Genomic DNA, 18,275 nt, shown 5'->3' with positions numbered 1-18,275 from the left:
ATCGGCCATAGTACCCTATCTCCCATCAGCAAACACTTTTTGTTATCCCAAAAGAATATTACAACCAAACTCTCGATCTATTGGAAATTAAACTCTAACCTTACGACGTTACAGTGCAATTCACGTTGACATTGTAACGGGTTTTATGAAAGATATTTTTCAAGTGGGCAACATTGTGCCGATTTTAAAGTCATTCTCCGTTTTGTAAGTTGTTTTCGATGGCAAACGTCCCGGCGTTTTATTGTCGCTCATATTGTGATAAAATGCTGAGTGGAGCCCACACAGCTGCTCCAAGTACTGCGTCGGTACATTTTGGGAGAACTGCTAGAGAAATTATCATATTTATACTTAGTACTAGTTTCTAACCGCGGCTTTGCTCAAGTTCCCTGAAATATAAAGTAGTTTCTTTCATACCGATCCTTTCAGTCGGTCGGTTGTGATTGAATAACAAAAATACACAAACTCATAAACTTTTGTATCACTTTAATGATAATTATGAATGTGAATGTTTGTTTATTTGCATGTGTGTGTGTTTGTCCGTCAATCACGTTAAACTACTGAACGGATTTTGATGATATTTGGTATAAACAGGGTATGAATTGACTTGAGTGGCAGAATGCTTTTATTCCACGGCAGATGCTAGTTTATAATATGATAAGGTAAGAATAAGAATTTCATAGTAAGTCATTAAAGGTGATTGATTTTAATATTATTGTAGTAGATTGGAATCTTACAATACACTCGATGAAGTTAAGTTATTCTTTAATTTAAAGCATCCTAAATAAACATTAGTTTCAATAAGCATTCGTTTGTTTAGGACGTTTTATTGAAAACTGCCTCAATTGTCGAGTAGCCAGGCAAGGTTTGGAGTTCAGTTCCTGGTTAGGGCAAAGTGTAACTGAGATTTTTGAAAAATTATTTGAAAAAGTGAATACTTTCCTAGTCCCTGCGCAATGAGCATGGGGTTTTCCTTAGTATACAGAATCTACAGCATAAAATATGGGAGGGAAATCCTCCTTAATAATTACCGGCGTGATGTTACGTCGGATAACAAAAACAGTAATAAACATTATACTTCACAAGAACCCCCTCTCCCAGTTATAATCTCCATATTCCGTAATAGTCTGACTTTATCATTAAATAAAAACTTATTGAGTAAAACACATGACATTCGGGCGACTGTGTTCGTATTCAAATGTGTGACGTCACTGGAGGCTTCCAATCCGCACCGAGATTGATGGCCAGATACGTGAGACGATGGCTCAAAGCGGCCATTAGCCTTCACCCCTATCTTGAAGGTATCATCAGAGGAATCGTAGAAGTCCTACTTTGATTGGAACCTAGCTTTCAACGAGGACTTCAATCTTTTCGTTTTAAAATACAAAAACATTTTCTCTTAAAGTATCAAAGAGTGAAGTGTTACCTAATTTATAAGATATGAATAGTATGAATAGTATGAATATAGAAATAGATATGAATAGTATCACCTGAGAATGTGGTCTCGGCTTCGATTCCTGGGTCAGGCAAAATACATATTAAAATATTAAAAACTGTATTTTTTCGAGTAGCCTAACTTTGCGGCAGCACGTTTCCAAATCCCTGTACCTATGTAAGAGGAATAATTGAAATAAATGTTTTGACTTTGATTTTTAAGATCACAGTGTCTTTTTTAATGTGTATACTTATATAGTGCCTACTGCTTGACATATTTTTTATTGATTATTGTTTCTTCACTTGACATTCTGCGTGTGAACTGGTGGTGGAGCAAGTCCCAGCTATTGATAACAAGCCGTGACAGATGTCAGGTTAATGAATCGCTGCACTCCATAAATGGCCCCAGTCGAGCCGTTGGCAGACAGCAGTGGACTAGTGTTCACTGCTGGCATTCGGATTGAGCTGACGTGCTATTAAGATGGTACTGAGGTGACGTGTGAGAGGAGATGCTGGCAGACATGCATGACATAGTGTCTTCACTCATGTTATTGTGGAAAGGGATGATTAGAACTGACAGGACATGTGCATTGCGCTAGTTATGAAATTGTTTTTAGTTTTGTTTTGGAATTGCAGGTGTCCATGGGCGGCGCTGATCGCTTACCATCAGGTGACGCGTTTGCTTGTTTACCTCCTAATCTATAAAAAAAAAGTTTTGAAAAATAATTTAATGAGAGTTTTTGGATTGTGATTTTTGTTTGGAAAATTCTATAAGCTGTTTTTACCTTACTAAAGAAATAAGATAATGTAGCATAGCATACCAACATACACACAAACTTTCGAATTCATTATGTTAGTAGACCATTAACTATTGCTATTGCTTTGGTTCTCCAATTAATTATCTCAATCAAAAGAGTACAAAATTTATTTTAGAAAGAAAAATAAAACCAATCCATTAATAGAACAAGAGCCTTATATTTAGAAAATCGATTGTATTTACCGAGTAGGCGCTAGACAAGATATGTGTGTGATTGTGACACTTCTATAGAGGTCCCCTATTCTATCCCACAATGTCGAGTCAGTCAATCGCTGTAACAATGTGCCGGTGGAATGCCTCGTCATCATCATCAGCTCCTTACCAGGGTAGAGCATCCCTCCTCTCCCAATTATCTCGATCACTTCCCAAACAGTTTAATTCTGATCGTGACGTGCCGATCATTTGCCGATTATTGCCGAATGACCGAAATTAGGGGGAGCCGGTTGATGACGCTACGTTCCCTTTTCTAATTATCTCTTAGTAGCTTCTGCCGGTGACTTCGCCCGTGTTTTCGTGGATAGAAAGTCGATAGAATATTTCGGCTTATCGTTTATATCCATGCAATTTTCCCCCTATAGTATTTTTGCATTAAAATATCCATCCATTATTCTTCTAAACCTAATAGCATCACAGATCACACTAATATTATAAATGTGAAAGATTGTTTGGATGTTTGTCCGTCAATCACGCTGAACCACTTTGCTGGTATGCAGACACTTGGATGATAGGATTTCTATCCCATATATTATAACATTCCCGTGGGATAAAAAGTATCCTATCCGATGGGCGAAGCCGCTGACAGAAGCTATATTAAAATATATTAAGTAGGATATCAAATGCCATAACTTTCTATAAATGTCTAGAAACAATTACATCATAATTAGTTAGTCCATCTAATTCACTTAAAAAGCGATGTAAAAGTAATTAATTATCAAACCTAATTAATTAGCCACCGCCGCAGTAACCACATCGTTATAGTAATGTGCTGGGTAAAGGTACTAAATATTGTCACTGGAATTAATTCAACTATTATTCTCTAGTCAATGTAATATACTTAGTATTAAAATAAAATACAAAATTATAGACTTAACCAATTAAGCAACTTAAGCCTTTGTGCAAAAACTTCTTACAAAGTAAAACCTCGTGCAAATGCTTCGTTCTTTATGTCGTCCGTATTTTTTATGGAATAGGAGGCAACCGAGCATACGGGTCACCTGATGGTAAGCGATCAGCGCTGCGCATGGACACTCGAAACACCAGCCGAGTCACAGGTGCATTGCCGGCTTTTTAAGAAAGAATACGTCCTTTTCTTAATTTAAAAGGTCGTATCGTTAGTGTTTTGTTTTTAATCCTCAGTATTAGCGCTATGTTCAGTCAACGTTTTGTTAGATAAATAATTTATAATATACATTTTAGAGAAATATAAAATGTATCGTCATATACTTACATGTCTTGAGTGTATTGTTTCGAGCGGCTCGGAAGGCGGGCGAATACAAATATAATGAGGTGAGGCTGTCTGCCTGCCGCCAGCCCCGGCAGCCCCGGCAGCCCGGCAGCTCACTCGCGGCTGCACGTAGCTGCTGTCATGTTACGTGTTCACATGACACGGTACGGTACGGAGACGGCGGCGGGACGGGTACGGGATCTTAGAACCGTCTCGATATTAGTTGAATATGCTAACTTTATCTACAAGGTTTCGAACGCAAGTATGTTACTGGGGGTTCGGAATTCTCGTCATGTTAAAGTATTTAGTAAATCTCTTCATACGATAACTTCACAAACGAATATTAGAAACAGTCGTTAGTATTTGGCAATTTGTTTTTAATGACACGTTTGATGTTTATCGATACTGTACTACGAGTCAAATGGTATTTAAACGCTATCGATTTCATATTCATTATATTTTTTGTCTATGTACGAGTATAGACATAGACAAAGATAATAAAAGATTAAATATAATGAATATGAAATCGATAGCGTTTAAATACCATTTGACTCGTAGTACACTATAAGTATGGGCTGGAAAACCTTAGGTTTTAAATTATCCCGAGCGAATATATTTTATTTACTTCAACTAGTCATCCATGGGTATTTGAAGCTCAGCTTCACACGGCATTAACCAGCTTAATTAAAGCTAGATGACAATGTTCCTTTGACCACCATGACAATAACACGCCCTTAATTAGGCGGCCAAGTATCATACACTGCAGTAATTACTGCACGAACAAAGCTATGCAATTTGTACGACAAGTATCTATTATTGGAGGATTAGACGGAGGATTCCGTCATTATACATGTACTTACTAATTACTGGTGTAATTACGTTAATCCGATACACTTATTTACTAATTAGGAGGACGTTGTACATGTGATGTATCAACGTTTCTGGTAATGATGTCGACAGGGAGACAGATGTCGCTCTAAGCTTAGGTTTCGTCATCATCATCAACGACTATGATCTCTTCTACATATTTTTTTAAACATAGTCTTACTACCCCGTCTAAGAACTCTGCTTGAAACTGAAACTACATTTTTTATAGTTCAGCTCAAAGTTGGAACTATAAAACCCTGTCGCTATATATAAGACTATGTCTGCCACCCGACTCGGTCTAAAATAAAGAGTGATAATGAAGTTTACGGCCTCTTTATTCACTCGCATAAAATTAATTTCGGACGTTACAAATTTTGCCAATCTAAGGAAAAGTTTTAGAAAAAAAAAACGGTAAAATTATCTTTTTATAACATAATTAAAAGTTCTCGTGGAAATAAAACGAGATCATTACTGCAGACTGTAGACTATAGGCCGCGGTATAAAAGGTACCCGTTCAAGCCCGCATCATTATCAGACACATTCAATTTACAATTTTAAGTCTCGAAAACCAGAGTTGAAAATTGAATGGTTCTGCTGTGTGGGTTATTGAATGTGTAGTTATACATTGCTGGTTGAGCGGAGTCGACGAAATTGTGTCTCAATAGTTGGCCGTCATTGTACGCGGAGGGGCGAGCGAGCGTCGGTAAGCACCGTTTCTTATTGGTGGCCTAACGATTCGGTGAATGGTGCTCGCGTTAGGGGCGATATCATTTGCATGTCTGCACTCGACGCTTTTTATGGACGAACCTTTTCCTTTGATTTGTTAACGGTGATTTATCTCTCGTTATGTACGAGCCCCACCTGATTCTTCATTTGTTAGCTTTGAGTTACATTATCCTGTATGGAGAAATAAGGTAACATGAAGCGAGTCGAGTATACTTGATATAATAAATACTGGGCGATACGGGAGCTGTCGCAGCAATTATTTGTATTTTCACGTAACACGATAATGCTGTTTGCAAATGAAAGATGGCGGATGATTGCTTCCAAGTACATTCAAAATGTATGGCTCGTTGACGGGGGCTGGTAATCACGTGTGAGACAGTCGCGTTGTCGTACCGACACACGTGCCGAGATGTAAATACTGTGGCGGTATTTATACAAACAAAAATAAGATCGTGAACAAAAAAAATGGAAACTTAATCAATAGAAATGTTTCATATTTTTTCAGTTATTTTTAATAGGGACCATCTCATTAAATAATACTAGACATAGTTCCAGACTCCGAACTCTTCTTATACAATCCTAGAATCTTAATTAAATAAACACAGTAACTACTCGACCAACAAGATAGTCAGAATCGAATTAAGTTTATCAATGTGTATAATGTAACTGAGAACAGAATGTAATCTCAAAATGTGACGACTCCTTACTAGGCGGAACAAACAAGGAACCACTTAGAGTGCGTCCGATACAATTACGCTATCTATTACCCTTCAGTGGGGCTTACAAGGGCCAATTACTTCCCAATTAACGCTGATACAACAAGCAGTTAGTTAGCCCCGTACGTCCCCCTTTGTTTTACCTCCAGTTTTATTGGCGCCCAACGCGGGACCCGCGCCTACTACACTATTACAAGGGTATTCCACGATTGTTTCGCTCTCTGAGGGTTAAGGGTAGTTGTTAATTGGGGTGAGGGGACAAAACGTGTTTTTATACGTTTTCCACATAAATATATTGGGCTTTTTGTTTTTCAAAGGTTTCCTACACAAATAAGAAACGAAATATATTTGTATTGTGCCCGTATCAATAACCGGTATAATATATTTTGTATTGATCTTGTACACGCTTTGTGAGCGAATTGGAAATAAATATTTGTTTGTGTCAGCAGTTAGCGGCCCACATACTTGTCAACACAATAAACAACACACGTGTAATAATAATAATTAAATGAATGTCTTACACAACTTCTGCTCCTTAATTAAACAGAACTTGATAAAGAACCACAGTTTCAAAAGAGAAAAATAAATAAACACAGAATCCATTCTACAAATGAACATGAACATGGCGTCTTTAATGCATTTTCTAGTTGTGCGCCATTTTATTTTCCATTTCTATTTTAAAGTTGGCGGTTATTCTCAAAGCTTAGTTAATAAGGCCTCGGCCAAAGTTTGGCTCTAGCTGCTCCGTAATAGGATACGACAACATCTTTAGAAACGAGTGATTCCAGTAATCCCAAGTTGTAAAGGTCAGAGAAGGTCAAGTGTAATTATATCGCCAGTAACTGCCCACTGTACGACTAATGTTCTCAAACTGAACCTAGTTCAGATGTAAGCACTGATTACTGAACCTAACTAGGTCTATATAGGTCGCTAACTTTTATCGCTTTATTTATATCGAGTGACAGTTGTTAGTTTATTTTTACTAATAAAAATGTGTTTGTGTGAGATAAGTCTCTATGTCGTTGAAGAAAGAAGTGAAGGTAGATTCGCATATATTTTGCTGGCTATTATAAGCCAACATGGTGTGTGAAAGGTAAAGGGCTAATTGATAAATCACAAGACTTGAGAGGAACGAAGTAGACAATAACATATTTACTTGTCCACATTGCACAGCAAAAACAATATAAATGATAGTTTACGATCCATAAATCATGTAATTGTAAATGCAGCAAGTTTACACTTTACGGCTTATAAAGTTTTAGTGTGTTGTTCTGTACGGGACGTTTATGGCCCCCAGGCGCCCCTTTTAAGGGCCCTCACTTTTGTGGGCCTCTTCACTCCGCGATTGAGAGTTCCAAATGATAGCGCAAACTTTTACCGATTGCCGCACTCCCCACTTTGTTGGCGACCTCCTCCGGTATTGATACGTTTTACGGCTATTGTTTGAAGTTCTCTTTTCTGATTAGTCACATAAAACATTTTTGTAAATAGTCATGTTGGTTTAATCGTAATTGAACCATAACTATAGTGCCACAAGTCACAATTTCCATCTGTATGTCATCTGTCATTTATACCAATGATCAATCAGCCACCACAATAAATAAGACACGTATTGACCCATCCGTACAAACACCACAATATAAACATTTCCTGAAAGCCCCGGAGCCTCCCCATCGTCTTACTGAAACGATATTCTGAAGACATACTTTGAATTGCAGATTTCCTGCTGCTGAATCATCGATGGAATTGATGAAGGCTCCGGTTTTATATTCACATTTGGATACATGTTACAGTTTTCATTCATGTTAATTCCACATGAACAGTAAATTGATGGTGATTCATATTATTAAAACAGCGTAATTATGATTACGTTCAGATCGCTTTAATTGAATTCAAATAAATTATAATTCAATTACTTTTACAGTTGCCAATAGTTGGGATTTTAAAAGGTAATTCTACATAGTAAAAGTACTCATGTGGATTATTATTAAAATCTGCTCACAGTATAGACAGCAGAAACTTTAAACGTACCTATCTATTAACATCGTTACGTACATATCTCGTCACATATTTTTCGTCGTTCCATCTTACCGTTAAATTCCAAACAAAAAATTCTACAAAATTCCATTTGTATTGTCCCATTCACATTGTTCTGCCATCTCACGATCGTCCGACGAAATTATTCTGATCAATGGAGATCAAACGGTCTGTATGGAAATATTTCCAGCTGCAGCTTCAAGCAAATCACCAACATCGAATGCTTTGTCTGTCGAGTATTCCGACTTATTTGTTATTCCGATTGGGTCAAACAGCGAGTTATCTATATCTAAACAGCTGCGAGGAAATTTATTTGATGTCCAAATGACACGTGTACTACATAGCTGCTCCTAAACCATTTCCGTCACAATATTCTATATAAGTCTCATATCAAACCCCGATACTGAGAATTCACCAGTCAATATGTCCATACTCCATGTGTCCTGGCAGTAAACGTCGCACAAACTATGGAATATTCAGTGAGGCAATCAGTTCCAACTAGACACCACTCCATGCCTGAATTTACTTTGCTGACAAAAATTCGCAAAAGCTTTCTGGCAAATTAAAAAAGCATGTTTGCTAGTCTTGATATAAAATAAAATTGATCGCATATTTGTTTAGTGACAGACACAAACATGCAAAATGAGAAGTAAAAAGGGTACAGACATAAAAGCTACGCACTGTACAAGAACATAATATTTGGGGTATAAACGCGGGCCATTCACAGGCGCTTCTATTTGAATGCTCCGGCGAAATAAAAAGTCAAAATAAAGAAGTAGTGCCACTAAAAGGATTTACGCGTACAATATTACCAACAAGAACAGTAAATTATTATCAAAATAATCCTCTTTAGGCACACAAAGGGAGCGGTGGAAAGAAATCTGCTTTTATAGCACAAACGTCTGCGAACGTCTAGGTATGGGAGAATTAGTCCGGATCATGGTGGCTCACTTTTGCTAACGCTGCTCGAATGAGATTTTTCAGACTAATCTTATTGTGCACTCGGTTTCGTCGGGTCGTTTATTGTTTTGACTTTTATGTAACTTTTTAATTGAATCACGGTGTTACTGTGGACGCTGTCGGGACCTATTTAATGGAAGTTACTTGTTTACGTTACTGTGTCTACTGTTTCACTGGATCTATCGTTATACTATTTGTATTTAGTCTGCAAGTTTTAACAGTTGGCTACTGACAGAATGCAAGTTCAACAAAATATAAAAATATCACAAAGCATCACAACCTATTTAAAAGTAAGGAGATATATAAATGTTACGGCTAAATAATGAAAATGAAATCTAAGGATTCCTTTTGTATTGCGCTATTTTGTATCGTACAAATCTTATATTATTTTGATAATAGACAACAATTCAAGTAAAATGGTAAAGTAGCGTAAATTGCACAATATTTTTAGGTAATATAACAAAAGTAAGCCACAATTAGTGTAGAGAAATATAAAAATGGTAGAATAGGATTTCTTTCAATAAATCATGATACTGCTGACACTAACAACTGTTCTCTTTCAAAAATTATGGCTGAAACGATGAACGTTATAATCAAATACCATTATATTTTGACAAGTGAAAATATGGCAGTGCCGGTATCATAATTAAGTTTGTTTTATATGTATGGCATTAATTATTATTGATGACAAACAAATTGTGGTTTGGTTAGCTGTAACATATACTTTTGTATGACTTAAACAAATATCGTTCAATGTTTTGTTATTTGTGCTTTTTAAGTCGGGTTCCGCACAAGATAAATAAAACATTTTGTTACCAAATCTAAAACAATTGTGGGCAGCTATCAATCACAATCGCGCATAATTTTATTAGGGCCCTCCAGTAGTACCCTCGGAGCCATTCGACATTGCGGTCACAGATTTACAATAAAATGAGGAGTATTGCGAGTGAATTCACAAGCGATTCTTTGTGTAGGTGTTGGGGACAATTCGGGCCGGCACCGGGATAGAATAACAATGGGCAGCCCTCGCCGCCCGCGCGTTATCTCACAGAATTAAAGGGAGTGCCGCAAGGAGCAGCGCTGGGCCCGCTCCTTTTTAACTCGCGCAAAAATACACTTTTGTTTAAATTTTGAGATTTAACAGATCTAGAGAGATCAGACGCTGCAGTTTGTTTTAATTAGTTGACGAGATTTTTTCTTTAATGTGACTTTGTATAACTGGATCCAACTTTCTATTGTTCGGTGATGTTTTGTTACCTGCCAAGTAAAATGAAATTCTCGGGATTTGTGTAGGCATCTAATGTTAAAACTTTAACTAATCCAATATAACAAACAGCCGAGTTGTTTCATTGCGTAATTATTTTCTAATGAACAGGTCTTGTCAAGAAAGTCTGACTAAATTTTAATAAGAAAATTATTTTAATCAAAACTATAGAATATAAAAATATAAAATGTAATCAGCGGCGGCGAGTGGCTAACTCCAGTTTTCACTGTCACAGAGATTTTATTCAAGTGTTTTCAAAACTAAAAAATAACGCTTTACTTACTCATTAATGTAAGCCAAACTGCACACACGAAACACTCACGACACATACCTGTAAAAGAAACATAAATAATTAGTATAAAATGAAACACAGTTACACGTCTACAAGGATATAGAAGTTAAGAACAACTAAAACATTACTGAGATAGATAATAAAACTTGTTGAGAACATAAGACAAGCTGCAGCTCTGCGATTGTCGTCGGGAACACACACAGTACTAACACTCGCATAGTTCCTGTAGCACACACAGCCTGCGAGGACACGTCGGCGGGAGACAGAGAAAGATACACAAACAATGTTCTTCTCTTACAAAAAAGCTGCTCTACTTTAAAAGGCGATGTTATTACGTATTACGGCTTAGTTCCTGTAACCCTCAGCGCTTCGCTTTGACGCAGTTTCCCGTCTTTTTATAATGCCCGTAAAAATGTTGCAAGCGGTTACACTGCGAGTATTTTTGCAATTTAATACCCGGGATAGAGGTGACTCGTTTGTTTGTACGTTGTTAAGTTGACGGGAACGCTTCGTTTATGATTGTTAGATATGTTTGAATATTAATGTTGTCTTTGAAAGTCTCATGTATGCTACATTAAACAGATAGAAGTATAGTCGAAATAAATAATTTCAGGCAAGTTAAAGGTTGTAGCTCAATTTTATTTCTTAGAAAAGTTGCTCGTCTACTTTCCGTATTTCCAATAACAGATGTTAAACTAATAATGTCGAGGTACTTATATCCAGCGTCCTTAATGTCGCTACAGTGCGCGGTACACTGCGATACGATTACTGCCACAATAATATTGCCACTCCCTCCGCTGGCGACTGTTCCAGGAACACGAGAGCACTCGCCTCGCTGTGGCGGCGGTTACGGCCGCCCACTCCACTACACTCCATGATTTCCAACTAAAATACTTGATATCTCTATACCTGGCAACTGTTTATTTATATGATGAAGCACTCTCGTACATTTCTAAATAATAAATATTCTTCAACAAAGGATTTAGTGTTTATGCTTAGCTCATCTTCACTTACAAAGGTTTTTCCTAAACCTAAAAAGCGTACATTTAATCTTGAAACATTTTAACGAAAACCTCTGGATAGACAGAAAAAAGTGCAGGAATTTTCAAGGGTCCGTAAAAGGCAGCATGGAGCGCGGAAGAAAAATAGGATAATAATGGTCGGGCAGAAGGGCTCTTAAAATCGGTGCGGCGTGAGTCGAATGTTCAAAGCCTTCATTTCTGCCGAAAGATTTAGGAGCCGCGCCGCGGAGCGCGAATAAACATGTTAATGTTCGGGAGATGATCGCGACACCAAACTCCAGGAAACTTTGTATCTTGTTTCCTGTTTACTTGTAACTGACACATGTACTGAGTACGAGCATGTAACAGTACCCACCAGTCAGTGTAGGTACAGTAAGTCAGTATTGACCGGCCTGCGGTCAGATTGTAAGCCAGGCTCCGACATCTGGCTGATGATATCGCATTCTTGTGGAAAAAGCCAGCCGTGCGTTCATCAGGGTGGATATCAAAGAGGGTAAGTTATGTACCGAAAATATTTTTTTCACTTTGAGTACCAAACAAATCGCGTGGAATATCGTTTGGTAAAGCTCTAAAAGACAGCGAAATAATGCAAAAGAAAAACAGATGATGTGAAAACATTTTCACAATTTGTAGCGAATTCTTTGCATTCCTGAATATTGCCATAAAGTTACGCTTCGATAGACAATCATGCCGAGCCGGCCTCTCGGAGTCTCGCTCACTTATTAAATCTGAGTGCGTTTTGTTCTCAGTACAAGTGGGTTCGTATCATGGTGACCGCTGGCGTTTCTTTGTACGCTGCTCGTACGTTGTCCTACGTACGAGTGTGTAATTGTGTGTGTGTGTGTGTGTGATACTCAAATGTTTTACATTTCAAGTGAGGCACTGCTTACATTGCTATTGTTTCGTTTATTGTTTATTGAACAAATATTTGTATTTATTGCGTCCATCTACTTATTTCAGTAAATATTTCTGTTGCAACGTATACCGTGTGTATCCAATATACGAGAGACGGATGCGCGGCGCGTGGCGCGCGTATATTACTTAAACCAAGTGTGACATCGCTCGCTAAGTCGCGCACCATCACGGATCATGGCGTCATTGTTGTTTATGTTAACGGTGCTGTCATTAACATCATAATAGACGTAAAAACCGTCCGCAGTAATCCGCGGATCACCTCGAATGCGATCACCGCGCAAACGACGCCATTATAAAAGCCTGTAAACATTTTACACTGTGGCAACGGAAATTAAGTAATTAATGCCTTTCACAGAGCTATCGGATGGCCAATAAACGAATATTATGGACAATATAAAGATGATATTTCCTGTTCTGGAATTGTACTGCAGTGTAAAACTACGCGATGCTGTATTCCTATTGTATCGACGACTTCCAATAACATTAACGTCCCGGCTGGGAATGCTCACTGAGAGCTCCGTGATTATAATGATCATTCGTCCGCCATCGAGACACTCGCCTACTTCAACAATATAATTCTAGGAATATTATAATTCAGAATACCAGCAGTGTAATAACAAATATTTCATAAATATTTCTGAGTATAATTCTACGCTGCTGTATCACGGGCTACTCGACACCAGGAAGCGATAACTTGTTTTCAGTTAGAATTTGTTTATTGAAATAATTACAAGCAGCCACTTGAACTCCTTGCTAACATATTTAAACTCGAATCCAGTTTGGAAATAACCTTAATACATAAATAAGTGGCGTGAATACCGATACTTGAGAAACTCTCCGCTAATTAAACTCTGAACTACAAACTAATTAATACGGCCCTCGAGTACTTTTGCACTCGGCCTTAAAATGCCAAGTTACGTTTTGACTTGCGGTCTATTGGCATTGGTGCTTAAACAATTTCATTATTAATCTGTGGCCCAACTTTGGGGAAGTTATGGAGCGAGCTTTCAGAGTTTAGCCATCGATAGAGAATCACAAAACACTATTGAGATGGTGAAATACTCATGAATCACATTGATAGTTTCGCATCTTCGTCTCATTTCAGGTACGGAAACATTTTACTTTAAGCAGCCATCACAAGACAATTAGTCGTAGTAATAAGTGACATTTAATTCGAGAATTGGAGGCTATTTTAGTGCTCTATCCAAAATCCCGTCGTCCATTACACCTGGGAGATACAGTAATGAAGTAATTTAATCACAACTTTGCTTTCACTAACAAATCTTGTAAAACGAGTTTCCTTCTAAAAACAAAATGTAAATGAATCATTAAACAGGAATATTAATGAAAAACAATTACGGCCATTATCTCTGAGCGTTCCGTTTCACTTTCTATTTCATTATTTCGTTTTAAAATTACTTTTAGTGGAACTTTTGTACAAATCTAATTGTTTCCAATCCTTTTTTCTTTGGCTTTCAGAAATGTTTCGCAATTATCTTATAATTTCATACTCTTTGTATTAAACTATTTCAGTCTGTGGAGTATTCTCAAGTGATCACAATATATTTCAAAGAAATCAAACGCGAACATTTTTAACTAAACTACTCAAAACAAAATAGGGCCCACTTCGAATTAGTCACAAATTCGCTTAATATATAATTATTGAAGTAGTTTTTGACAAAGTTAGTTATTTAACCATCAAGCTGACATGTTTAGGAGTGCCTTATCAATGTTTATTCCGACAGCATTCGTTTTGTTTTTTAGAGGGTGGCTAAAAACTAAAGTACTGGAAAAAAACATCAATTGCACAAATTCTCAGTTACTTATGTTTTCAGTCTATACTAAACGTTGTTGTGGAACACTCACGTTTTTAACGATTTTGATTGATTTCTGTATTCATTGTGATCACTATGCCTGGTTTTCGTCGACATATGGACATGGGAACCGCTGCAAGAGCGGTATCTTTGCTTCAGGAGGGAGAGTCTCAGAGGTTGTGGCTATGCAGTTCGGTGTATCACGACGAGCTTCCGAAACGTTTGGGAACGGTATCAGGAGACGGGAAGTTAGCCAGGAACCTGGGTCAGGAAGAGTTCGGGTGAACTGCCCAGGAATTGTACCTAAGATTGACTGCGCGCCGGGAGCGTACTGTAACCGCTCGTATGCTTACAAACTCGAAACGGCAATCTACAGGAACGAGGGTCAGCGGTCAAACCATTTGGAATCGGCTTCATGAAGATGGACAATGCTTCAGAGTACGAGCTTTCGACTGAATTTGACGAGGGCTCGTCGTGCGGCACGTGAAGGTACGCTAACGAGATTTGGAATGGACCATGGACAACTGGAAGAATGTGCTCTTTGCCGACGACGGTAAAGTGAAGCTTTTCAGTGTCGATAGAAGGGTACGCGTATGGAAAAGAGAAGGGGAACGTTTTTCTGAACCGGGTATTCATGGAACAGACCGTTTTGGGGGTCCCAGTGTTATGATATGGAGTGGAATTAGCTTATATGGCAAAACAGAGCCTGTAATTCTAAATGAAGGTACCGTAACCGCCTCCAGTTACATCGAGCAAGTAGTCCGGCCTCATGTCATCCCATTTTCACAAAGATTGGGCAATAACTTTGTCTTTATGCATGACAATGCTCGTGCACACACAGTTCGTCTAACACAAAGAGCACTCTCTGAAGCCAATATCACCATCTTACCATGGCCGGCCATGAGTCCCGACCTCAACCCTATTGAACATTTGTGGGATCAGCTCAAAATACGCCTGAAAGAAAATTACAGTAATGTGAAAAGCCAGCAGGAACTCATAAACGCCCTGAAACTCTGTTGGGAACAAATACCGGAAGAAACCGTGACGCACTTGATTGAAAGTGTCCGAGATAGGCTCAGAGAGTGCATACGGAGTAGAGAAGGGCCCACTCGTTATTAACAAATAACAAACTCCATACTTTTCCCCAGAATAGTAGTGCTTTACAAGATTATGTTCTTCCCTTATTTTTTCTAAATTTGCTTTAAAAGTGCAATTTGTTGATTAAATAAACAAAACAAACCAAAGTTTCTATTGTTTCTGTTTACAGTATTCCTGAAAGCCCACTTGAAACTTGTACATTCATATAAATTAAATTTTTCGGTTAAATTTTAAGTTAGAGCAAAAAAACATGGTGGGCCCTATTTAGTTTTGAGTAGTTTATGTTTATTAACTTGAGTTGATATTTTAGTTGTGCGAGTACCTACGAGAGTGTACAAACACAAATACAGATTTATATCTGGGCGATGTTTATGTTTACACATTTTGTTAACTCGTTTACTATTTACTAAGTTGATTCGTTTAAAGAGTCAACAAATTATTTATTTGAAGGTTTATTAGAGTACTTTTGTCTTTTAAATTTCGTTTAAATAATAGCTGTGACATAATTTGTTTCTGTCAAGTATGTCACAAAGAGAGGATTTTTTATTTAATTGGTTGGTGTGGTGGTTGGGCAATCGGGTAACCGTGCAACGTTAGCGGATACGATTCCCGCACGGAGCAAATCTTTGTGGGATGTACAATACTGTTGTTTCGGGTCTAGGTGTCATGTGTATGTAAACTTGTATTTTGTAAACGCAACCACCGTTCAGAAGAAGAGCGAGTTAAGAGCCACGTTATTTTAACAAAAAAAAACAATTGCTACTTTAGCATATTGAACCTGATTATAAACGATACAAGAAAAAAAATTACAATGTACGATAATATAACAACATACAAACAAAATCTCCAAATAAAATATAATATTACGGAAAACATTTCGTTTTCCATACATAACACATTCGTACAAAGTTTCCCTCTCCCAGCAGTGGTGTAACTGGCAAACAAAGCGCAATAGTTCCATGATTTCCCGCAGGAGGGCGCCACTCATGCAAATAGTCTCCATGTCCGCCCTCATTACACGGGCCGGGAAGAATATTCGGTAACGGCGACACGGAATGGCTGAACAGATGGTCATTATCACGAGATAATACACTCAAAAACACTTCCTGGAAGGTACAAAGAAATTAAATATCTGGGGTAGTTACTATCTTTTTAAAATTGTATCAGGAACCTTACGTTAAACATAGTGGTGAACCCGTTCTAATATACTAGACCTTCTCAATTAGTTAGAAATTTTAAGAATCAAAATACTTAATACGTTTTCTCGACACTTATTGTTCGTTTGAGGGCCGTCGTCGAATAGTTACATTTGACGATGATGCAATTATCTTTATATTCGACTATTTATGAGCAACTAACTTTTGCTAATCTAACCAGTTCCAAATTTCATCCCGATCCCTACAGCCGTTTTGACGTGAAGGAGTAACAAACAAACTTTCGCATTTATAATATTAGTAGGATATAGAAAGATTTTGAAAGAGCCGTACTTAGTTTTGGATTTGAAACTAATATTATTTTTAGAACCTAGACTTGTAAACTAGAGCTAAGCCCACAGTTGCAGAAGTTTGCACAAAGAGCCGGACTTGTTGTGCAACTGCAGTAACTTCGGCCGCACACTGTAACTTCAGCAACGTAACGTTACAGGTAACGCGGGAGTTACAGGCGTGAATAAAATGTAATACTTGTACTAGTTGCGGTGGCATTTGTTTTAGTATTGGGGAAATAGTATTATGATATAGTTGTTGGCGCAGAGCACTTAGAAATGTTAAATTGGTTAGTAACTACATACAGCTAACTGTCCCTAAAGCTACATATTATTATTATGTCTATTATGACCCTAAGGTCACGATGGATAAATAGGGTGCAGACTGTTCAAAAAATACATGTTATGTAACATCAACCTTGTCACAAGATTGATAGTGGCGAGCTTGTTGTCAATTTATTAAAATCGTAAATGAAATCACTCCCCTTACCAAGAATCAATGCCAACAGTCATACTTGCGACCGATAAACTACGTTGTCATCTAATTTAAAAACAAATAATATTACTAACTCACCCAAGCTAGTACTAGTAACCTCATATTACTAGGTATAACTAGAAAAATACGTTCATAAATTAATCGGCTCAATATTAAATTCCAGCCACTGATGGAATATGTCAGCATTGTCAGCTGGTAGTAGATCACTAACATTATAATATTCGCGGTCCATTCTCATAGTTTGTAAACATATTAATTAATCAAAATGTAACTGTAACCAATACGTTGCCAGTTCAGTTGTCAAACTGATGCATTCTGGGTTCCATGAAATTACTGAGAATTTTGTTAATGATAATTCATAACTATATTTTGGCTGAATCAGGAATAAAGGTGCTTTTCCATCAAAGATGTGCTATGTAGCTATGCTACGAAAAAAATGCTAGCTGAGATGTGAAGCCATATGACCAATTACACCGATACTAAGCTATGTAGCTGTGCGAGGAAGATGCGCAGCTTGAATATGCGATGTAGTAGGGAAGCCATCCATAGCACGCATCTTTCTATATAAAAAACATAGCTTAGTCCGTTTCCACCTGTGCTGTGAATATGATTGGTGGAAGCCAAACGCATCCACAGCAACGTAGCAAAGCACATCTCTGGTGGAAGCACCGTAAACTGCCAAACTCCCACACTATACAATCTCACTTGACATAATTGACAGGTGAATGTCGAATGGATGATTTGGGTACGACAAGCTATTTCCGTGACTATACAACTTCTATAATAAATTATGATTTAGAATTAACATGGCTATTTTAGACTGTGTTACATTTAAATATATAATTAGATTCATACATGTTCACTTTAGAAAATGACATCTATAATGCTCTGCA

At 37.6% G+C, this 18,275-nt stretch overlaps 1 protein-coding gene across 1 annotated transcript in view; it reads right to left on the bottom strand.

Moving 5' to 3' along the window:
- LOC118280687 (uncharacterized) overlaps positions 1–10,566 on the bottom strand; it is a 49,751-nt gene extending 39,185 nt beyond the window's left edge. Inside the window, exon 1 of the mRNA XM_050699513.1 lies at positions 10,546–10,566. Coding sequence (XP_050555470.1) covers positions 10,546–10,549 — 4 coding nt within the window. The 5' untranslated portion in view covers positions 10,550–10,566. The remainder of the gene's footprint in view (positions 1–10,545) is intronic.
- Between the last annotated feature and the right edge of the window lie 7,709 nt (positions 10,567–18,275).

The sequence above is a fragment of the Spodoptera frugiperda genome, chromosome 16 (genome assembly GCF_023101765.2).
Source record: "Spodoptera frugiperda isolate SF20-4 chromosome 16, AGI-APGP_CSIRO_Sfru_2.0, whole genome shotgun sequence".
NCBI classification, from domain to species: domain Eukaryota; kingdom Metazoa; phylum Arthropoda; class Insecta; order Lepidoptera; family Noctuidae; genus Spodoptera; species Spodoptera frugiperda.
This window is presented reverse-complemented; position numbering and strand designations above follow the sequence as displayed.